General features: G+C 36.2%; 1 protein-coding gene across 1 annotated transcript in view; it reads right to left on the bottom strand.

Moving 5' to 3' along the window:
- Positions 1 to 25,324, bottom strand: part of USH2A (usherin) — an 868,259-nt gene that overhangs the window by 566,154 nt on the left and 276,781 nt on the right. The window contains exons 17-20 of the mRNA XM_053607912.1: positions 22,953 to 23,447; positions 21,673 to 21,939; positions 19,984 to 20,153; positions 17,493 to 17,637 (exon numbers count right to left, since the gene is read on the bottom strand). Coding sequence (XP_053463887.1) covers positions 17,493 to 17,637; positions 19,984 to 20,153; positions 21,673 to 21,939; positions 22,953 to 23,447 — 1,077 coding nt within the window. The remainder of the gene's footprint in view (positions 1 to 17,492; positions 17,638 to 19,983; positions 20,154 to 21,672; positions 21,940 to 22,952; positions 23,448 to 25,324) is intronic.

Genomic DNA, 25,324 nt, shown 5'->3' with positions numbered 1-25,324 from the left:
GACATAGCATGTAGGTCATATTCTCACATGCTTATTTACTGTCTGTATATATTGCTGTACATGTATGTGTGTGTGTATATACGTGTCCTATATGTACATATGGACTATCTGTATATATTCCTGTATATATAGTCATTTTTATGTAATTTTATGATTTTTAAAGTTTAGATTTAAATCAAAACAAACAAGTAAAAATCACTCTGAAAACCAAATAAAGCATCAGAACAAAGGAACAAGTCTGTGAGTTCAGCAGGTTACAAATAGTCCAGGCATTGAACTCTGAGCAGCCTCTCTTTGGCCCTGAAGGAATAGAAAGGATCTTGTTCCTAAGAGGCCATGACACCAGCAGAAGCCTCTGCCTTAGAGCAGTAGGTGCCCTGTGTCCTCCCAGACACTGGAGCCTTTGCATGCTTTGAGGTCCTGGGACACTGGTAACTCTACAAAGATTTTCCCTATAACCTGATAGATAGAAAAGGGGATCAGAGTAACAACTGAATTATTGAAAATGAAGATTTATCTGTTTTGGTTTTTTTTTTTCCTTAAACAATTGATTTCATGGGCTAAGTTTCAGTCCTACTGTCTAAGGGTGTCAGCTGGATTTGGAAGTGAAAGAACACACTGTAAACACCAAGCCTATGTAGTAAGGGTCAAAACTAAGACCGTGGACTTTTGTTTTTTAATTTCAAAATATGTTGGTTACATAAACCACTTGGTAATGCTTGAGAAATGTTCTAAGTGTGCCCATCATCCAGACAGTGTTCACAATATCTGTTAGGTAGGATTCTGCCTATCCCTGCCTTTCCCCTTCCCCCTCCCTATCTGATTTCTGTTAAGTTTTCCTTCCCTCTAAGCACGTGCTCTTTTATTAGTTCCAGCTTAACAGTGAGTACATGTGATTTTTCTTTGTTTTATTCTTAAAAACCCTCACTTAGGATAAGTCTCTAGTTCCATTCAAATTGCATTAACTTCAAAAAGCATTAACTCATCTTTCTTGGCTGAGTAGTACTCCATGGTATACATGTACCACATTTTGTTAATACACTGATGAATTGATGAGCACTTGGGTTGCTTTGACATCCTTAAAATTGTTAATTATATTGCAATAAAAATTTGAGCGCAGTTGTCTTTTTGATAAAATAATTTATTTTATTTATTTTCCAGTGGTAGTGCTAGATCAAATAGTAGGTCTGTTTTTAGTTTTTGAGGTATCTCCGTTCTGTTTTCCATAAGGTTGTACTTACTGGTATCCCACCAACAATGTATAAGCATTCTTTTCTCTCTGCATCCACACCAGCATCCAATAATTTCGAATTTTTCATAAAAACCATTATAACATGGAGTAGGTAGCAGCAGTTTAAATTATTCCCTGACAAGTGGTGTTGAGCATTTTTCATAGGTATATTGTCCATTTGTCTATCTTCTTTCAAAAAGCTTCTGTTCATATCCTTTGCCTACTTTTGGATGGGATTAATTAATTTGTGGGGGTTTTTTGTTTGTTTGCTTTTTTGCAGTTTTTGTCTAGGGGTGGGTTTGAACTCACCTCCTCCAGTATATGGGGCCGGTGCCCTACTCCTTTGAGCCACAGGCACTGCCCTTTATTTTTTTATTGTTGATTTGCTTCAGCTATTTGTAAGTTCTTGTCATTAGTCCTTTATCAAATATACATATATAGCTTGTGAATATTTTCTCCCATTCTGTAGATTTCCTATTTGCTCTGTTGATTATATCTTCTGTGCAGAGAGGTTTTGTTAATTTAATCAAGCCCCAGTTTTCCTGTTGCCGTGATTGCCATTGGGATCTTCTTCATAAATTATTCACTTAGAATAATATCTGGAAAGGTTTTTCTAATATTTTATTCTATAATCCTATGGTTTTATATCTTACACTTATCTATTTTGTTACTTATCATGAATTAAGTAATCTGTCCATCTTAATTTTTGTGAGCAATACAGATCCTGTTTCATTCCTCTGCATGTGGCTTTCCAATTTTCCCAACACAATTTATTCAATAGTGATTCTTTTCCCCAGTGTATTTTTGTCTGCTTTGTCAAAGAGATCAGTTGGATTTCTGTGGATGGTTGTAGAATTTTCTATTCTATTCCACTGTTGTGTGTCTTTATTTTGGTGACAATACCATCTTGTTTTAATTATAGTAGCCTTTTAGTATGGTGTGACGTCTGGTTATGGAATGCCTCCAGTTTTGTTCCTTTTAAGATTGCCTTGGCTGTTTGGGCTCTTTTCTGGTTCCAAAGAAAGCATAGAATTATTTTTTATAGATCTCTGAAATACAACATTGGTATTTTGGTGGGGATTACACTGGGTAGTATGGACATTTTAACAAAGTAGATTCTGCCGATCCATGAGCATAATATGTTTTTCTACTTGTTTGTATCCTCTACAACAGCGGTTCTCAACCTGTGGGTTGCGACCCCTTTGGGGGTCTCCTGCATATCAGATATTTACATTACGATTCATAACAAAAGCAAAATTACAGTTATGAAGTAGCAACGAAAATAATTTTGTGGTTGGAGGTCACCACAACGTGAGGAACTGTAATAAAGTTTGCGGCATTAGGAAGGGTAAAAACCACTGCTCTACAATTTCCTTTCTTAGTGTTTTGTAGTTCTTTTCATAAAGATCTTTACCCCCTTACTTAGCATATTTCCAGGGTTTATTTCCTTTGTAGTTATTGTGAATGCTATTGAGTCTTTGATTTGACTGTTCCTGGTATATAGGAATGCTACTGATTTGTGTACACTGATTTTGTACGCTGAGACTTTGCAGAATCTCTTATCAATTCCAGGGGTCTTTGATGGATTATTTGGAGTTTTCTATGTGTAAGATCATATAGTCAGCAAAAAAAACAAGTAGTTTGACCTCTTCTTTCCCAATTTGGATATCTTTAATTTCTTTCTTTTGCCTAATTGCTCTAAGACTTTCAGCACCTGTTGAATAGAAGGGGTGACAATGGGCATCTTTGTCTTGTTCCAGTTCTTAGTGGGAATATTTTCCACTTTTCCTCATTCAGTATGAGGCTGGCTGTTGGGCTATCATATACGGCTTTTATAACTTTTAAATATATTCGTTCTGTGCCTAGTTTGTAAAGGGGTTTATCGTGAAACGGTGCTGAATTTTGTCAAATACATTTTTCTGCATCTATTGAGATGATCATATGATCTTGTTTTTTGCTTCTGTTTATGTGATAAATCACATGCATTGATTTACATATGTTGAACCTTCCTTAAATTCCTGGAATAAAGTACAGTTGGTTATGGTGAATTGTTATTATTTTTTGATGTGCTACTGAATTCAGTTTGCTAGTATTGAGGATTCTGCATTTATAATCATGAGGGATATTAATCTGCAGGGCTTTCTTTGTTTTTTTGTAGTGTCTTTTCCTGGCTTTGGTATCAAGGTGATATTGCCTTGATACAATAGCGTGGGAAGATTCTCTCCTTCTCTATATTACAGAATAATTATCATAGAATAATTACCAAGAAATGGGTACCAACTCTTTTTTGTAGGTCTAATAAATGTTGGCTGTGGATCCATCTGGTCTGGGGCTTTATTGATTTTTTTTTTAGAAGATTTTGTACTCTTGCTTCAGTCTTTTAAATTACAACTGTGTTAACATAGAGCCTCACATAAACACAAAGTCATTGCCTATTTTAATAAACAAAAATCAAAATGATGTAAATATAGCAACTAAAGTTCTTAAACCAAGAAAGGAAATTCACTTTAAAAACAGCCTAGAGCAATTACTATCTGTTACTTTTTTGACCTTGGCCAATGTTCCAAAGAGAAACAGTTAAGTTGTGATTCAATTTTAACTTTTGGTACAGAAGAAAAGGCACTGAGCATAAAGTTCATCAACCTAGAAAGATAATTAATAATTCTGTTCATCTGCTACCACTGCAACCCATGTGATATGTTTATTTTTATATATGTCTGACTCTGTAAATTACATGCATGATTTCTCTTAGTATTCTTTGCCAAATATCAGCTAAATGGCGAGCTCTCAAAGATTTTGTTCTATGAGCTATGTTCCCACTTCAAAATAATCCAAGACAAAATAAAAGGCTAAACCATCCAGAAATTTCTTCTCCCCACTAAGCCTCTCTTCAGAGTTCTATGTTTGTATTAAAATTTCAACAGGCCATTCTGGGCGTTGATCTTCACCAGGAAAGGAAAGCTGCAACAGATTTTTCAGTCCTGGGCTCAAGGAAGCCCTGGAGAATCAACTACATCACTTTTTGTTGTCCAAAATTTGCTACTTCAAAGCACAAGAAGAGAAATTTTGAGGCCTTCAGCTATGTTTTCTGGATGCCACTTAAGATATTCTAGGGTTCTGGACACAAGACACTTGATCGTTTTAGTTTTAAAAATATGCATACCATCTAACCTAGTAATATCCAATCAAACTTTCTCCAGTAAAGGAAATGGTCCTTGCTTGTACAGTCTAATACTGTAGGCTCTAGCCATGTAAGAATATTGAGCACTTGAAATGTGCCTAGACAGGCTGGGGAACTGTTTTACATTTACTTAAATTTAACTAATTATATTTTAAATTTAAATAGCCATGTATGATTCATGACTACCATATTGGACAGGACAGGTCTAGATAGAGAACCATAAATTACACACATTTGATGTGTTCAGAATAGGTTTTCCATTTTAACTGAAGATTTAGAGGAAGTATGAATAAGCCTCCTCTACTTCTTTTTTTTTTTTTGGCTGATTTATTTATTTATTTATTTATTTTTTATTAAATCACAGCTGTGTACATTAGTATGATCATGGGACACCATACACTTGGTTCGTAGACCATTTGACACATTTTCACCACACTAGTTAACATAGCTTTCCTGGCATTTCCTTAGTTATTTTGCTAAGACCTTTACATTCCACATTTCCTAAGATTCACATATACCCTTGTAAGATGCACCGCAGGTGTAATCCCATTAATCCTCCTCCCTCCAACTACCTCCCCCCTCCCTCCCCTCCCTCTACTTCTTAATAAGCGAAGCATTTCACTGTTTTTTAAAAGCAGCCTCTTCCTCAAGGCCCCCTTTATTTGGCATTTCACAAATCTCCACTTTATTCCAACCACCCCACTTAATGGAGATAATGATGAAGCTTTCAAATTCCACAGAAATCAGAATCTTTTCCCCTGAATAATCCCAAATCACTTCTTAATCGAGAATATTAATTAAGAGTCAAAGTCAAACAAAACAAAGCAAAAGGAATTCCAACAATTCTGGACAATACCCCAAAGGGAGAGTACACAATTTTACTTTTCTAATTTGGCAAAGTGATTACGATCGATAAAGGAACTCTTGAGAGCCCCCTAACATTAGTATTTATTATATAAACTTCCACAAGTAGTAGATCACTTCTTGATTCATCGAGGAATTACTTGATCAAGCAGTAGGACTATTCTCAGGAAGTCAACTCCTGACAATGAATGGAACTAGATCATTTTTTTATATTATCATGCTTGAAAAAATAAAACCTTCCATAACGTGCATTTCACAGTTTCAAATGGAGGAGTCAACTAAGATTGTCTGAGTCAAACTGTTCGATTCCCTCTAAGAACAGAAGGGGGGAAATAAATTGTTTTTAACATGCAAATATGAGTCAAATGGTGAAAAGAAAAACAGATCCTCATGAACTGTGAAACACACACATACACACACACAGAAACACTGAGAGATGGGAGTAATGAAAAATTACATATCAGATTATCAGAGTAAAGGGATTATAAGTAAAAATAAAATAAATGTGATCTTTAAAGCTTTCTTAATTACAAAACAATCAATCAAGAGACAATTTCTAACAATGGAAAGGACTTTGGAGACTTTTAGAAATTATATTTCGTTTTTTTTCCTAACTCTGTATGATTTAGGAAAATTACCTAAAACTTCCACCTGCCTCTGTTTTCCCATCTACAACATGAGGATCAATTTTCAGTAAAATACTCTGACAACTACAGCTCCTATAACAATATGCATAATGGTTTTAGGTTTTACAAACCAAATTTCTTTTTTTTTTTTGTAGAGACAGAGTCTCATTGTACCACCCTCGGTAGAGTGCCGTGGCGTCACACAGCTCACAGCAACCTCCAGCTCTTGGGCTTACGTGATTCTCTTGCCTCAGCCTCCCGAGCAGCTGGGACTACAGGTGCCCGCCACAACACCCGGCTATTTTTTGTTGCAGTTTCGCCAGGGCTGGGTTTGAACCCGCCATCCTCGGCATATGGGGCCGGCGCCCTACTCACTGAACCACAGGCGCCGCCCACAAACCAAATTTCTATACAAATACAAGTCACTATTTTTATTAGCCCATAACGTATCTTTTAAATCATACATTACAAAAGGATACATTCATTTACATTCAAAATCTATGCATATTTACTTAGAAAATCCTCTTGTAAGTATAAAGCATAAAATGGATCTTTAACATTAATCATTTCAAAGAATGACATACAATGTCTGTTTTCAATTGGAATGAAATTACAATGTTCTTGTATTTTTTCAATAGCACTGTAATCCAATGTCTAGTCCACGTCCTTTATTTATAAGTGTTATTTTTAAAATGCTCTAATACTACACATCCCTCTTTACGTGGCACTTATTACTTTATAACCTAATAGTATACCAAAATAAATTTACACTCAGAAAGTATATTGTATGGAGTTTCGAGCATCATAGGATAAGACTTGAAAACTGAACTGAAGCTCTTGCTGATGTACAGATCTTTAAAATAGAGTCTCATCATTTTGCTTTCAAGGAAGAATTTGTTGTCTATGAAGACTGCATGGCTGTGTCAATAGCTTAAAACATCAACTTGCTATTATAAAGACGGGAATCAAAGAAGAAACAGCTTTCCCATGCTTCCAGGCTGTGTGAGGGGAACAGCAGGCCACATCCTACATTAGACACTTTGTCAATAGAAAACGATTTTGACTTTTTCACAAGGAGACAAAACTTTGTGCCAGGAAACACAATTTTCCAGACACTGCTATGCTAAAACACTTGAAAAATGGCACCGGGTCTAGGACACAAACAAGATGTCCAGGTCATGAAGCCAGGATTGGCCAGGTGTCACTGCCCTGCTGTACCTGCTCACCACCAAGGCCCAGAAGAGGGAAGGATTCTCTCCCCACGCTATCAGAGATGATTCAGAGTGACCTTAGGGACTATCTATTCTCTGACTAGGGGTAATAAAAAAAATCTATTCTGCCACTTGTCACCTACAGGAGAATATGTATAGAAGTACAGAAGGTCCCCTGCCCCCAAAAGAAGAAAACTTAGCTTCCAGATCGGCTCGGTAAGTCCCTAATGTGGGACATTGGCTAACCCATTACCTGATCTCTCAGTTCTTTGTTATCTCATTTGTTAGAGTGTCAGGCCTGATTATGTCTAGAATATCTTCCAGTTTCAACATTCTTTGATTATTTTAAGGCTGTGCTTCTCAATTAGTAAATCATGATCTGACCTGCCATGCAGATCCCCTCAGCCCTCAAGGAAGCCAGCAAGCGCCCCTCAATTTATCCCTGTCAGCTCTTAGCCACCTTGTTCCATTATCATAGCATCACCTAAAAATATTATGATTTTTCTACGTGTCTTATGACATAAAGATAGGCTACAAGGCACTGCTTTGGGGGAACTTCAGCGTACGTAATGAACAACCACTACACGAAGCAGGTATCATTCTAGGGATCACAATTATTTGCATGTAACTAGCATCCTACACATGAAGACAGAAGAGGATCATGATTTCTCAACTGTACGTGTGGCAGCAGTGATGACAGCAACCACCATTCCCTAAAGTCCACCATTAATAAAAAGTAGTTGCTTGGACTGTAATTATGGCATCCTTGCTACCCAAACTTGAAGCTTTTATGGGGCTTATGCAATTAACTACTTAAATGCATCGTAACACTTGCTTCTCTGACAGCAAAGTATTGATTTTTTAATCATTTTCAAGTCTCCTCCAGCACAAATAAATGTACTACAGTTACAGTTAATGCACTGTATACATGCATTAAACGCTGGTGTGACACAATTTATTATTTTGTGATATATAGAATTGAAGTCTGGCTTCTCAGAAAGGACGCTCACTGATCTAACAGCAGTAGGGAAACTATCATTGTCCTTCATCCTCCAAGTTCTCTAACTTCAAAAAGGTAGAGACCCTTTTTAATAGGATACTCAGGCTTTAAATAAAAAGGAGGGGCTGCTGAGTATAAATCTTTTATATATGTCAGTGTGGGAGAAAATTTAAAATAGCCTAACAGAGAAGATGCAGTTTATATTTTCCTAAAGGTGTCACTGTGGGACCTGCAGCGACTTTGCTCAGATGAATTTTTGCCTATTTCTCTCTTGCAGTTTTTTAGGGTGCATCTATCAAAATATTTTACGTACTAGAGCAACTCTCTGATTCAGTCAATTTTTTACCTAATTTGATTGTGTTGTTTTAATAGCTTCTTGGAGAGCACATAGTACATTATAACACTGAGACTGTGTATTGAAAGTGCAATTTTTGCATGCCATTTCTGCCTAGCAGAAGGGCCGATGGGGCCCAGATAAAGTCACCTATCTAAACACAGACCTGGCCACAGAAGCCAATACACGTTTCACAAACAAGCCTTTTTCTTTGGTACATCCACATACTCAAAATTAAAGTTGGTGAGTAAAAAGCAGTCCATTTTTTTTTGTTAGAAATAATATCATTTTAGTTTTAGCATCTAAGACAGATGCCAGCATTTCACTCTGAACAGATGGTAATTCCATCTAATAGTGCATCTCTGTATTAGTAAGGTCTGTTGTGTATACAAACAGTCATAAACACTAGGTAAGGATCAAAATAAATTTTAATTGTTGACATTAAATTCTGGCAGCCACAGTTCTAAGGCTGCAATATTCCTTTTTCAAGTCTGTCAGATTTACTAATGCTGCAAACGCTTTTCTGAAAGCTGCCAGGTCCTCCTTCCAATAAAAACATGTTTGCACACTACCAGTTACCAATGTTCAACCAGGATACCTATTTTCACACCCTGAAATAATTCTTCAAGAATGACACAGAATTGGTGCTATCTGATGATCAGCCAGTGCGTCCTTTCAAACGCTCCAGAAGAATTGAACTTTTAATTAAGTTAGTATATAATGTTACATCCAATTGTTACACTGGAGATCATGGTATTATGACCGCCAGTTTCCCATCCTGCGAGGTAAAAGATCTTTCATTCGACTCATTTTATTCTACTTGCAAAGCTGGGCATTCCACAACTTCTCTGAAAGTGACAGAGAAGTTGTTTTGTTTGTTTGTTTGTTTTGTTTACACTTTGTTTGTTTTGCCCGAGTCTGAAGGATTTCCCTGACAATCACAGCTAGCATCAGCTGTGCTTTTCTACAGGCTTGAGGATCAAGTGTGCCAACCAGCACCAATGTGGGTCTCAGAATGCCTCCAGCAATCTGGTATTACAAGTAGTAGCCCCTATTTATTTTGAGAAGCTGCCATGATAAAAAATAAATTATAAATAGTTTGGCATTCAGGCAACTGTTCAATAACAAACATGCTTTGCAATCATATTTCTTTAAAAAATGGATTTTTTTAAATCATGAAAAATATATTGCTTCCACCATATGGGACAACCAACGACTCACCAACCGATTTAAGATGCAGCATATTGAGCTGACCATATGTTACAGTGCTGTTGAATGGCTGAGTGATTCATGCCCGTCACATTCTAGTATATCAATTAAAGCTCCTTGAAGTCTGCATGATTTGTGTCTCTGTTATTAAACCTTGCTAATTCATCCCACTTACACATCTGTTATAAATCTCTAGGAGTGCTGCATGATTCATGGCAATCTGTGAGCATGCTACAGCAAATTCTTCTCCTTGTAATTAACAGTAAATTGTTTTACTGCCATGCAATGAATTTTTCAGTTATATTGCAAATGAACTCCTAAATGTGCGGTTCTTTCCTAAGAACTGACTTATATCATTAGGCAATTAAAAAGTATTGCTTTGAACCAAAAGCTTTTAATCAAGAGAAATATAACTTAAACATTGCTTAAGAGCCATGGAAATTCGACATGTTGGTTACAAGTGTAAAATTATTTCTGTTGAAAGAGCAAAACAAACAAACAAAAAACTGTCAGTGTTCTCAGGATTTCACTGATGCTAAGGAAGACAAGAACCGCTGCCGGAAAACCCGTGGAGAAACAAGTTTTTGCACAGATACTGTTTATCTTAGAAGTTACTTAAGTCGTCTGTCATTACTAAATTCCTCAGACTGCTTTACGCTTCTCTAATTGTAAAACAGTGCCTTTATTCTCCAAACAAATAATTGGATAATTAGCCAAGTTGAATCATCAGAGGATTCCAGTGCTGTTCAAGTGTTCTTGTCAAAGGTGAAGCAAATTCATTTCAGCTCGCCTCTGCAGCTCTTCGAAGAGGCTTTGATTTTTTTCCCCCACTTTCTTGGCAGCAGCCTCAGATTCATGAGTCCATACATCAAGTCAGTAGTTTAACAACAAATGGAATTAAATTCAAAGAAGGGAAACTAATTGAAGGACAGCAACAAAAGTGTTTGGTAATGTGCTTTTTAATATGGCATGCCACATTTGCATGATAATTTTTCCTTTTTAGCATGGAGCAGAAAGTGACTAGCTTAATGAGGGATTATTCAAGACAGGAACGAACAAAATGCATTCATAACTAAGAACAAAGATTGTATTATGAAACGAAAACAGGCAACCTCAGAGAAGGAACTGGATGATTGGTTTATGCATTATGAATAAAAAGGTAGAAAAATATTTATATTAGTATTCACTAATGACTATATATACAAGATTGTTGTAATTAAAATTATAAATTAACATATTAAGAGAGCTTGTTTAATCACTCTGGCTCCTATTCACAATGGAAAGACTTATGTACCTGCATGCAAAACAATGGGTGTCTTCAACCCAGCAGCAAACAGCCTATACATTTCACTTTGGATTCAGAAAAAAAACTTAATGCACCACTAATTACTTGCTTAACGTCAGATGGGCACTTCTTTTATGATAGGCAAAGGAAATACCACACTATTCTGCTGGGAATAGATCTCCAAAAGAAATTTCCTACAAGAAAGGTTTAAACTGGACTCAATCTGCAAAGGATAGAAATGCACAAATTTCCTAGATTAAAAGGAGAATCTTTTAAAAATATACACTAAGGATTTTAAGAGGGCCAGTCCATCAACTCATTACTCGCAGGCACCCAGAAGGAAGTCCAAAGCATCAAAATCGCTGCTTGAAGGTTTTGCAACCGAGAGAGATGCGGCTACTCCTGAAATAATACCTCTTTCAAACCAGCTCTCGGACTTTCTCTCAGGCACCAAAAGCCAAGCAGTAGCATTGCCATATTCTGGGTGAAGCATAACCCCTCTAATCATATATTTAATTGAAAAAATATTTAAAACAAAAGAGAGCCAATTATAATTCTCAAGCTTTTTAATGAAATAGCCAGATAAATCTTTACAAGTATCTTTTTGATTTTTGCAACAGAAATTTAAGGAGGCAACATATCTTTTCATGATTCATTGCACTGAAAAGGCTAATTACTACTTTTAATTTGTGAAGCTCTTTTTCAAAATTTTTGAATGGTTGCTGGTCTCTTTTGATCTTTGATAATGAGCTCCTATCACTATGTTAGATTTAAGAGTTAAATTTCCCACATATCCGTTGGAATTCATTGGAATAACATGATAACAGAAAAAATATAAAGCTGCAAGTAAACTTTTATTCCCATCCTTAAACGATCTTGTTGACCATTCAAAAGGATTGTTCTTTGCATTGCTTATTTCCAAAACATTCTAGGAGTTCTGCCCAGATGTTTAATTTTGGAAAAATTTTAGAAAAACTCTTATTCATCTACTAAATAAAGAGGCAAGATGGATACTGAATGTATCATTCAATTTGGTGGGCTTTACATGCTTTCAAATAAAAATAAACAAAGTTCATTTTCACTGATCTGAAGACCCCTCCAGAATGATGGATTTTATAATGCAAGCAAAAATTATTTTTCCACAAAATGAGTGATCTTATTTTCTGCTTGGCAGAGGAAAATTCATATAGTTCTGACAAAATATATTCAGAGTTAAGGAAATAAATACTGTTTTCCAAAAAAACACTAAAATAAACGTGGAAACAGAAGGTGATGCAATTTTTTTAAAAAACAGAAATTGAGTAGAAGGAACGTTTTGGCAATGAATAAAGAATCAGACATTTGAAAATTCCCATTATGTCTTCTGCCCCTGCTCAGTTCCTTATGTTCCAGCTTCTGCTTCGACCATGCTAATTAAAACGCTCCCCAGAGGGTCACTAAGGACCCCTGTGTCTGATTCAGTCACATTTCTCCTGCTTCCCCTGTGCCATCTGACGCAACAGACAATGTGCCCCTAAAATTCTCTCCACTCTCAACTTGCCTGACACTGCTCCCTCTCAGTTCTTTTTCCTAATTCCAACCATTTCTCTGTCCCCCTTTCTTACTCTCTTCTTTCTCTCAAAACATAAGCATGCACTGAGATCTTTTCCTGGGACTTCTGGATTTGTATTACAATCTGTCATTTATACTTGTATTACAAATTATGGACAAGGACATCTCACTGATTCTTTACCATCCATAGCTTTAGCTCCCATCCACGTGCAGATAATCACAAAGTCTGAATCGTTGTTAAGCTTCGGATGTTCATTTTCTGCTTCCGGCTGATTATGGTCATCATGGATGTGTTTCTGTGAAGTGACGAAGCTTAAACTTATGGGTTTATTTCCCCCAATATGTTGTTGCTTCATCATTCCCATGCTATTTGATGTCAGTTCTGCCCTCTTTTTAACTTGTGAGTCTCTCCTCCTTGAAGCCACTCAGCTCCCTTCTTTCCATCTTCATTCATGTTACTCTTTCATCGCCCCCTAAAACTAAAAACCTACCACACTCTATTTACACCCTCCCTTCCAATCTATTGTACAAGTATGCTTTCCTGCCAGAGAAGTCTTCATAAATCTCAGCTTTCATTACATCAATACCTAAAACAGAGCCAGCCTCTAAAACGGTGTCTAGCACATTAGTACTTAGTCAATACCTGCAAAATTCTTTACTAATCCTTCATAGTTTATCTCAAATGCCCTTTAATGAGGTAATTTCCCAATCTCCCAATCTATGTTCCCTTAGATCACCTTTCTCAGAGCCCTTAGCACATGCCCCCATATTATCAATCCTATCTGTTGCATGTCAACTCATTAACCGAAATGCTGTGTATGAACTATCTTTGAATCTTCTACAGTGCTTTAAATAATAACTCCTCAATAGATGCTCCTGAATTAAGCATTCACAATAAAAATTACCAACAATGTTTAACAAAGAATATGATAAACATCATTAATTCTGTATTGCAAATAACAAATTTGAAATGCCAAGTTTTTGAGCAAAGTTTTGAAATTCACATCAAAATTAAAAAATAATGCTTTCAGAGTTTAAGACTTTCTAAAGTTTATTTTCATGATGCAATTTTTAGTTTTAAGATGCTCCCTTATGGCATATATGTTAATAATGTGATAAAGCCAAAGTTATAAAATAAACAACTTCTTGAATTTGATAATATTAGATTCTATAATATTTACATGTGGTAAAAGTTTTGTATACTATTATAACAAAAATCACAATAATAACACATATTTATTTAGAATTGACACTATGAGGGGCATTGCTTTAAATAAATACCTTATATGTATTAATTCCTTCTCATCCTCTTAAGAATACTTCAAAATAAATTATCCTTATTTGTAAATTGGAAAACTAAGACACAGAAGTTACATAATATATAGATGGTCACACAGCTACCAGTTGGTAGAGCCCAAATTCAAACCCTGGCATTATGGGTAATATATTTTTTTAATATAGGAATATATTAAAGAATAAACTTTTTGTTTTAACCAGTCAACTGTCACATTTCACGGCTTGTAAAGAATATGAGAAATTTCCAAGTTCTATTTTTTAAGGATAAAAGGGGTAGAGAGAGGACTCAGAAGGCTTTGATTAGTTATTTCACAGTCCTGCCCGCAGACAGGAGTGACCTCAAGCCACCTCACCACTAACTAAAATGAGCTGCACAGAACACTCAGGTGCATTGTCATCTATGCAGCAAGAACTCACTGCTGCATCCAATGAGGACAATATTAGCACAGGTGTTGTCACTAATGCACAGAGTGGGGAAATTCCGCTCTGTAGACATTTTTCTTGCTTTTGTCTGTCCATTTTCAGGGTTCAGTTAGTATCTAGGGACAGGCATGTCTCCCTTTGGTTTCTTTCGTTTGTTTATGTGTATGAAAAGACTAGATCTCATCTAGAAGAGCTACCCTAGTGACACTAGTGGATACAGCATCCATGGGGGGCAGGGGTTCCATGGCAGGCAGCCTGAAGGAGAGAAGACTTGGGAAAACACATTGTTATTGAAGAGTTCCTGGAAGTGATGTCTTAAGGAAGATGGCTGTCAGCAACCCCCATGGATGTCACATGAGAACGCCGAGTGGAAGCTCCTGGCACATATTTTCAATCAATATAACAAATCACTTTGTATTTATTTTATTTTTTTTTATTTTTATTTTTTTTTTGTAGAGACAGAGTCTCACCTTATCGCCCTCGGTAGAGTGCCATGGCGTCACACAGCTCACAACAACCTCCAACTCCAGGGCCCAGGCGATTCTCCTGCCTCAGCCTCCCGAGTAGCTGGGACCACAGGTGCCTGCCACAACGCCCGGCTATTTTTTTGTTGCAGTTTGGCCGGGGCCGGGTTTGAACCCGCCACCCTCGGTATATGGGTCCGGCGCCCTACTCACTGAGCCACAGGTGCCGCCCTATTTATTTTATTTTTATTTAAACAGATTTAGGGGCTCCAAGTGGTTTTTTGTTTCATGGCTGAATTGCATAGTGGGCAAGTCTAGGCTTTTAATATACCCATCGCCTGGCTAGCCAACTTCAGATCCAGTAGCCAATTTTTACCCAAAGAAGCATCTTCAGATGGTATGGATTTGTTTGAGCAGTAGTGCCCCTGCCACTAAAGGTATTAAACACAGGTTAGACAAACACTTGGGAGGAATATTACAAAGAAGATATGAATATTGGCCCATCTAATCACACCAGAAGACTTTTAAATGTTTTACAATCCTGGGAAGATATGATTCCAGTTCTCAGTCACATCACGTGGGGTCCCTCTACCCTCCACTATTCCTCAGCCAGTCTTTAGCTTGTGTTAAGTGTCTATTTTCAGCTTCTCCAGCCTAAAGAACTGATTTCTTTTTGTCTGTTTTCTAGTCTCAAACTGTATCATTTTTTTTTTCTGAAGGGACAGATTTTTCTTTTATCTATATTCAGTTTCTTCAGTTTTTTTTAACCCTTTGATAGCATAGTATACCAAAAATAACAGGTTTACAGAACAGCGTTTTATACAAGCTAGGTAACTCTTCATGAATACATGCATATATCTGAAATACCTATAGATGGAACATATAAAAATACAAAGAGTTCAGTCATAGAGGTAATAAAACATAATTTCTTAGAATTTCGAAGTTGTTTACATTGATGAAAAATTTAAACAAACAACATTACCTGGATGAGATCATTTGAGCTAATCAAGTTTTTCCAGAATCAGACCAAAAAAAAAAAACCTACAGAACTGGACCTAGTGATAACAGGATGAAGACATTTAGGGAGAACATCTAGGAAATATTTTTTAAGATAAATATATGTTTTCATAATATCTATAATTTATCTAGGAATAGCTTAACTTCTTTACATCTGTCTAGATACTTCTTTATATAGGATCTGCACACTAAGCCTGGTTGGATTACTGACAGAAAAACACTGATTTGAAAACATATTACATGCTAAGAAGTTGGGTTATATGGATCTTACTAATATAGGTAATCAGGTTCGTATTATTGTAGGTACTTCTAAGTGAAGCAAGCAAAAGTTTTACCAACCAATTCGTACTAATATTATCTCTCTTATTTTTTGAGACAGGGTCTGGCTCTATCACTCAGTGGCATTATCATAGCTAACTATATCTCGAACTCCTAGGCTCAAGAGATGCCTCAGCCTCCTGCGTGGCTAAGACTATAGGCACACACCACCATGCATAGCTAATTAAAAGAACTACCTTTTTGCCTGTAGTCCCAGCTACTTGGGAGGCTGAGACAAGAGAATTGCTTAATCCCAAGAGGTTGAGGTTCCTATGAGCTGTGACGCCATGGCACTCTACCAAGGGCGACATAGTGAGACTGTCTCAAAAAAAAAATTCTGTTTTTAGGGATGAGGGGTCTCACTATGTTGCCCAGGATAGGCTCAAACTTCTGGCCTCACATTATCCTCCACCTTGAGGACTACAGGTGTGCTGCCTGTTTCTAATATTAAACTTTATAGAAATTATTTTATTTAAATGTTATAAACCTAAGAGCTTCTTATTAATTATAAATAAAATAATAAACAACTTGCTATCCAATAGAGGTCAAATATAGTATCAAGACAACATAGTAACTCCTGGATGTCCCCATGAGACAAGAGTAGGAAAACCTAATCCCACATAAAAAGTCAGGACTCAGGGAAGAGACATCCTGAAGACCTCATAAGAAGCCTCCTAAACATTCTTCCCAATTGTCGAGAAAGTGCTAGGACACAAGTTGATGTCTAAGCCCCAGAGTCATTCTGTATCTAACCATGTTTCCTCTTATGACACAGTTCTAATCCATAGCTCTTTGTAAGTATTTTTTGTTGTTGTTTTAAAATGTCAAGGATACTTAGTAAAGTATCTCAAGAATGGAAGAAAAAGTATCCAATGTACTCAGCCCTACTATAAAACTGATTATGGCTTTCACATGAAAGCTATAACCCAGTTACAACCTAAGAATAGGGGGAAGGGGGAGAGGGTGGGGAGGGAGGCGGGAGATGGGCAGAGGGAGGGAGATTGGTGGGATTACACCTGCGGTGCATCTTACAAGGGTACATGTGAAACTTAGTAAATGTGGAATGTAAATGTCTTAGCACAATAACTAAGAAAATGCCAGGAAGGCTATGTTAACCAGTGTGATGAAAACGTGTCAAACGGTCCATAAAACGAGTGTATGGTGCCCCATGATCACATTAATGTACACAGCTATGATTTAATTAAAAAAAAAAAAAAACCTGTTGATAAGACCAAAAAAAAAAAAAAAAACTTACACATGTCCTCCCATATACTTTAAATCACCTAATACAATATGTTATGTAAAATAACTAAATAAATAAATAAATAAAATGTCAAGATAGGTAGCAATCAGGGTTTTGAAGGGAGTAGGAGAAAACAGAGAAGACAAATATTAAGTCCCAAGTAGAGAAGGTGTCGAGTTTTGCGGGTGTTCATTGTAAATACACAACAAGATTTTTCACGTCCATTAATACTTGCTTACCTGCTGCTAAAGTCTGTCCTGCTCCCGGAGCACTGGTTACACAATCAACTGAATTGCAGAGAGAAACAGTAAACGCGTATGTCCTATAAGGTTTCAGGCCTTTTATAATATAAGACAGTTCTTGAGATTTAGCAGTGTGCAACAGCTTCAAGGTAAAAAAAAAAAAAATCAGATAATAGATAATCAGTATGAAAAATATAACCTTGGCAGTCAAACTTCGATGAATTCAAAGTGAGGGAATTATTGCCCACCACTATTAGGAAAAGGGATCTTTGAGGAAGAGTCTCGACAAGCCAGGATTTAATTGATAATTGTACAATCACACTGTTTTATGAGGTAATAATCCAGTTCCTGAGTGGATAAATGAGAAAACCAAGTTATTGCCTCATAAAGCAGCATGGTGGTATGGTTATTGTCACCAATGGTAGAGATAAATATGGTGACATTGTCATTGTTATCGTGAAAAAGTCCAAACAAAACCATGAGGCCTGGCCAAGAGTAACCCAGTGCAGAACTGCCCATGCTATTGGAGGGCGCTAACTAGAACAGAAAGATGTCACTGTGTTAAATCAATCCTATCATTTCCTTTAAAAAAAAAAAAAAAAAAAAGCCACAGAAGGAAAAGGGGAAGAAATCTAAACAGATTGCTGAATGCCCACATGATGTCAATTCTCACTTATCTTTCTTACATAAATAAGCACAGATATATTAGATAAAAAATTTACATTTTTTAAAATATAATTTTTATCATATAATTTCAAATGAAAAATAACAAATTTGAGCAAAGAAGATTCAGAGGAATTCCAAGTCCATAAACAAGTAATGAAATAATCAACAGTAAAGGTCACTACTGTTATTCTAAGTAGAATTGATCAAAAGCAAAAAAAAAAAAAAACAAACATGTGTGAATTAGGCTTAGGCTATGGGTATAAAGAACACTAGAAATTATATTCAGGAAATATATTATTAAAACTGATAGTACAACATTAACAATGAGTACAAAACTGGTTTTTTTGGGCTGTTGATATACTTCAATATAAAATAATCTTCCATAAAAATAGACAAATGTAAAGTTTAGTAAAATTTGAGGTAATTTTCTTTTCTTTTTTTTTTTTTTTTGAGACAGAGTCTCACTATGTCACCCTCTGACACATGGTGTCACAGCTCAGAGCAACCTCCAACTCTTGGGCTGCGATTCTCTTGCCTGGGCTTCCGAAATATCTGGGAAAAGAGGCACCCGCCACAGCACCCAGCTATTTTCTTTTCTTTTTTTTCTTTCTTTCTTTCTTTCTTTTTTTTTTTTATTAAGTCATATATACATAGATCATGAATACATTTATGCCTCTGTGGGATTCAATGTGTTGATTATTTGTTCAAATTGGAGTGCTTACATCCTACTAATTGACATAGCTTTTGCCTCATTTACTTAATCACAGTGTTAAGACATTCCAGCTATTTTCTTGTTGCAATTGTTATTGTTTAGCAGGCCCAGGCTGGGCTCGAACCCACCAGCCTCAGTGCATGTGGCTGATGCAGTAACCACTATGCTATGTGTGCTGAACCACATTTGAGGTAATTTTATAGGTATTTTCTTTTTAGGGCTATGATATAATTCATTTTGAAAGTATTGTCTTTAAAATTTCATAACCTCAGTGAGTAGCTCTTAAAAAACATAGTGTTTACATAACATTGTTCAGAAATGAAGGTGATTTTAATGATTCTAAACACTTAAAAATAATTCAAAATGTGCCATTTCCTTGCAATTGCATTTAGAAATCAGAAAAACATCACTTAATCATTTTTTTTTATTTTTCTACTTCTAAAATGGCTATCATATTAAAGTATTGAAGACACAAAATTTTCTGTACATGTTTTAAAATTTTCTAAAGAAAACTTTGAAATGAGCTAAATTTCCTGTACATTGCTATAAAATTCCTCTCATTCCTGGTGGCATTCAATGTAAATTTTTAGAAAATGAAATTGTTTTTTGGATAAAATACATTAAGATACTTCTCCTTTAAGAAGTTGAATATATTTTTAAAGAAATTATTCTTTGTAGCAAGAACACATAATGAAATATGAGAAATAGAAAACCTAAATAATAATTTTGATGGGTTTTTACGTCTTCACATAGTTCTTCCAAGTTACATGATTTTAAAGCAATGGAAAGCAATCAACTTTCCACTGGTTAAATACATTATTATGTGTCTAAAAGATATGATATTACATAGCCACTGAAAGACAATTTATTGCAAAATATTTAAGGATATCTGAAAAATAAATTTAAAAAATCAGGTTTTACAAATGTTTATATAAGGAAAACAGTCATATGCATACATAGAGAGCCTCATGTACATGATATATTAAGAAACAAAATGGCCCTTTCATGAATGTACAGAGACAACAATGTCACAGAATTCTGCAAACTTGAAAAATGTCAGAATGAAGTCATATTTCATTCTGAAAGGACATTCGTTTAAAATAACAATACCTGTGAGAATGCCTGTGGAAGAGATTGTGGAGGTGATTGTTCAGAAATCATATTGACGTTATACCCCACAACTTTTCCTCTTGTAACGTTATCAGCTGGCTTCTCCCAGGAGACATTGAGAGAGTATGGTGAGAGGGGAAAGATGGACGGTGGGGCCATGAATATAGGTGCTGTCAACGTGACAAAAACATCAACACAATGAGTGCTGTCCCTGCAAGTTTTTAACTGAATTCACATATTTATTCTAGTTTCTGAAATGCCTCATATCTTATAAAATACTCTGATTGGAAAAAAATCAAGGAATATACCGGTGTATATAGAAAGTGTTATCTGCAAGTATGTTCGCTCTCTTCATATTACCAGCTATTTGTTTTACAAAATAAAAATCTTATATGAATTTACTTATGTCTTAAAGAGAGCTGGTGGATGATTAGGTAGGAAAATATAGGCTTTATGAATATTTGAAAGGAGAAGTCACAAAAATAGAGCATTTCTCAGACCACAGAGTTCAGAACACACAGCATGCACTGGATTTCTCAGGTAAGGAAGTATTTCACAGTTAAACCAATGCAGCTGGGAGAATGTTACTCTTTAGAAAGAGGTAAATCTGAAACATTCTAAATAACCCCAAATAAATTCTCAAAGTTTTCCATAAATCTCCATTGAAATATGCAGGGTACACGCACACATACATTTCCTCCCTGCCACCCTGGAGATTGTCATATGGATTTTAAATGTGCTAACCAAAGGTGTATTATCAAAGGAACTCATCGCACTTTCATTAGCCAGTGACCCATAAGATTATGAGAGTCCAGTATTGCAGCTTCACACATTACTTTTCATTTTTGACCTTGATTTTCCCCTTCCAAAATGCCACGCCTCATCACTTGTGCTATCATGGCACTATTATTTGCCCAAGATGGCTGGTAGTCATTAAGAGACACGAGAGCACTATGCACATTTTATTCATGAAATGATTCCCTTGGACATCAACCTAAAGTTACTCTCATCCTCCACACTCCTAACAGATCCAAGTTAGATCAGGACTTGGGTTTCTTTGGATAGCTATGATTCCAAGCATACTGAAGGCATATTGTTTAAAGGTTCATGAAATTTGAAGTGTTTTTAACGTAAAGAATAAGGTGTAGGATTAAAAAAAATCTTACTTGCCTAAATGAAGATATTTTCAGAAAATCAAAAACTTTGAAGCCAAATGCTTATAAGCACAGTGGTCAATTGTAGATTCTGATGTCCAAAATTCTAAAACTAGCACCTAAACTATTTGTTTTGGAAAGGTAAAATTTTTTAAAAATTGTGAAATTGGTTCTTCCTGTCACTGAATATAAATTATGCTGACTATGGCGCAAACTAGACATGTGGCCATCCCACTTCATGACAGGAAACCAATTGCTATTTTTGACAAACATTCCCAAAAGACTATATAGTTAAGCCATTTTCACCCATGAATTAATAACTAAAGCATTTACTTTTTTCCCCTAAAACTTACTTCAAGTATTTGATGACCTTGAGTTATTTTTGTAACCAACTCATATAGTAACATTTCCCTTGGCCTATGGAAGTTTATATTTTTGCTTTTCAAAACGTATTTTATCACTGTTGACTTTAATTTAAGGAGTCACTTTCATTCATCCTACTTTTAAAAGTAGAACTCAAAGCATCAATCTTTACCTGATTCCCCTGTTCTTTCTGAGATCCAGGCAGAAGACACACTACCAGCCATGTTCACAGCTAAGACTCTGAGTTCGTACTTGGTGTATGGCTCCAAGCCAGTGATGGTTGTCGCTGTTTGGGGAGGTTTTAATGCATTTTCATTGGCTGACTCTGCAAATGGGTGAGGACTGAGCCAACCGCTGCTCTGAAAAACTCGACTTTCTTCAGAAATGGCTTCAGTAGATCTCGATCTCTTCATGTATAGTTCATATCTTATGATTATTCCTGGGGAAGTTAAACAGTGAATCAAGGTGGCTTATCAGGCAAAGAGGCTATTGTGGGAGTGGGGGGTGGGCAGGACAGTTAGAGTGCTGGATTTTCATTCTTCTTTTAACTAGATCACTAGACATTATTTCCGGCAATCAAGGTACAGTAATTTAGTAATCTAGACGATAAGTACTCACAAAGTAACAAGTTGGTAGATAGATAAATGTATAAAATACTATTAAATGTACATTCATGAGGAAAATAAACCAAAAGGGACAGTGTATACACGCAAAATAATTACTATTTATCATACGTAAATCCAATCTTTTCTGCAATACATAGTCACAATTTCTTTCAGGAATTTGATTCTTGTCCCTCCAATGTATGTTTTCAAATTTGGAAATTTGAATTTAATCATCTGTTTAACAGAAGCCCGGTTTGCACAAATATTATAGTTTCTTTCCAGTTTTACTACAGAACTTAAAAAGTCTAAGGAAAGGTTTTGTCATAATATGTACTTGATATGAATTATTAAAAATCTGTGAATGTGTGTGTGGCCTACATAACCAAGGGGTCAACTGTATGAACACAAAAATTAACTTAATGGAGTCTGCTAGCCTATATACATATTTTTTGTATTATTTTATATCTTTTTCTTGCTAAAATGAGAAAATTTACTGCTTATGGGTGCCCTAACTTGTGACACAGTCAAATATAATGCATTTCATAAGTGAGTTTCAAATTATGAGCATCATTTGTGTTATGGCAGATGTCATTAAGAGCAAAGATAATATTAGCCTTTTAAGGAGCAATTTAATTGAATGGATTTTGTTATTAGATTAGAAGAAATGCACTGTACCACTAACCAGGACAAACACTACCTTGTATCTTTAGAAAATGTTTCTCAATTATTATATCATGCGGTTATAAAAATGAATACAATAGCTAGATTCTTAATGTGCTGTTCCAAATGCCTCAGTTCTTGTTCATGTCTTGCCTAAGAAGGGAAAATCTAGGCCTTCAATTCTTACCGTTTGGTTCCATTGGAGGAGACCATCTTACATTAAGTTCTGTAGCTCCGATTTTCTGTACCTCAGGTGGACTCAGCCTTTGAGGAGGGGCCTGGGCTGTGGTCACTGTAATGGGCAAACTATGTAAACAGCCCCCACTAGTACATGCTTGTACAGTAAAATAGTACTTGGTGAATGGAACCAGATTCCAGATGGTAGCTGAGGTTTCATGACCTTCATAGGGAACACAAGGCCGACCACCAGCCAAAGGAACACAAGACAAAATATATTTCTCTATGGGACCAGAATGATTAGAGAGTGCAGTCCAGCTAAGTGTCACAGAGTCTGAGCTAATAGGAATGATATAACTCAAGGTCAAGTTTCCCTCTGGGACCCCTGGTTTTGTCCTGTAAGTGGCAGCTACACTCCTCGTTGAACCGTGCACATTGGTGGTCTCAATGTGATAGGAATATGAGGTATATGGAGACAGATCGGTGTCTAAGAAGTGTTGAATACCTGAAAGGAAGTAAAAGACAACAGTTACATTCCACAAGTCGATAAAGAATCATTTTAACAACTTTTCTATTTTATTATTTAGCTACCTAAAGTATACCAATCTGAATGTCTGAATAAGACTATGCTTCATGTTTTTAAAATTTAAATTAAGCCAATACTGATTACCTCTTTTATTCAGCATAACATAAGAAAGTACTATTTTAATAAATAATATTTAAAATTTTGTTTTAGTTCTGGTCTTGTTCCACAGTATCCTTTTGCTATAAAGTTAAAGAAGATTTTGCAACTCTCTGAACCAGCATTAACTACACTTCCTCTGTGTAACTGCTTTGCTCTTAAATGCTAGTATACTAGACTAAGGGTAAACAAAAGAACACCACAAGCCTAACCTGTCACCTGGCCAACATTGCTGAAACCTTTCCCGAATCTCTGACCTATAAAAACTGTGCAAAATTATAAATGTTCATTGTTTTCAGCTGCTGACTTTCAGAGACATTTGTATAAGCAATGGAGAATATACTCAAGAGAGGTTCCTCGTAAGTGGCATGGTAAGGTCAGAGAGAAGAGGTAGAAAGAGGTTAGAAAGAAGATAAGGAGTAGACATGAGTAGGTGTGTGCTGAGAGAATCGCATTCTCTAATGGGACAGCAAATACCCCGTAGGATCATAAAATATACACATGCCAGAGTGGCTACTGATGCTCCCTCGTGGGACTGTGTGCATGTGGTAGGAGAGAGGAGGGTTTCACTGTGCAGGGGAACCCACATCAATAGGAGGGTCCCAGCATGTTAATTTGATTGCATTGCAAAAGTTAAGGATTCGGGTCTGATTTTAATCCACAGAGTTTCTTGGTTTCTTGAATGCTGAGCATGCTGTGCTGAGAGCCTGTAGGCTTACTTTAAGGAACTTTCTACAGTTAGGACAGAGTAACGGACCCTTCAGTCTTTGAGAGAGCTAAAAGTTGGATGCAGGGCAAAGAAAAGCAAATCTCCAAAAGTTCCCAGAAAAATCAATAGTGTAGGGAAAGTTAAGATAGAGGAGTGTTCATGGGACCTGACTAACCTGAGAGTGACCACGTGTTCCCCCAGCTACACCCCACAAATGAGCCAGCCTCCTCTGAAGGTCTCTCTGCAAAATGCCAGAGAGAAGCTACACTTTTCCCAAATGGCAACATGGAGTTTGGGGGACTAGAATAATTGAAGACTAAACAACATGACAGCGTATTGGAGTAAAAGATAATTTTGTTATCCTATTATATGTTGTGGTAAATTCTCCATTAAAATATGCTGTATTAAAGTATAATAAGGACAAAGAAACCATAAAGTAATTTTCACAAAGGAAGTTTGATATAAAAAATGGTTGATTACAACAGAGTTTTACTTCCCAAGGTGTACATGTACTCAGCCCTACTATGAAACTAATTTTATGGCTTTCACATGAAAGCTATAACCCAGTTATAACCTAAGAATGGGGGAAGGGGGAAAAGGAGGGGAGGGAGGGAGGAGGTGGGTAGAGGAAGGAAGATAGGTAGGATTACACCTGTGGTACATCTTACAAGGGTACATGTGAAACTTAGTAAATGTAGAAAATAAATGTCTTAACACAATAACTAAGAAAATGCCAGGAAGGCTATGTTAACCAGTGTGATGAAAATATGTCAAATGGCATATAAAACCAGTATATGGTGCCCCGTGATCGCATTAATGTACACAGCTATGATTTAATAAAAAAAAAAAGAAAGAAAGAAAGAAAAAAAGAAAGAAAGAAAATTCTAAAAAATGTAGGAATAGAAGATTCAGGGAATCATCACTGTCCACAGTGCTGAAAGAGAGCATCCAATGAAGGAACATATTAGAAAAGTTCCCCGGGGCTGAGAGT

This window comes from Nycticebus coucang, chromosome 10 (genome assembly GCF_027406575.1).
Source record: "Nycticebus coucang isolate mNycCou1 chromosome 10, mNycCou1.pri, whole genome shotgun sequence".
Taxonomy (NCBI): Eukaryota; Metazoa; Chordata; class Mammalia; order Primates; family Lorisidae; genus Nycticebus; species Nycticebus coucang.
This window is presented reverse-complemented; position numbering and strand designations above follow the sequence as displayed.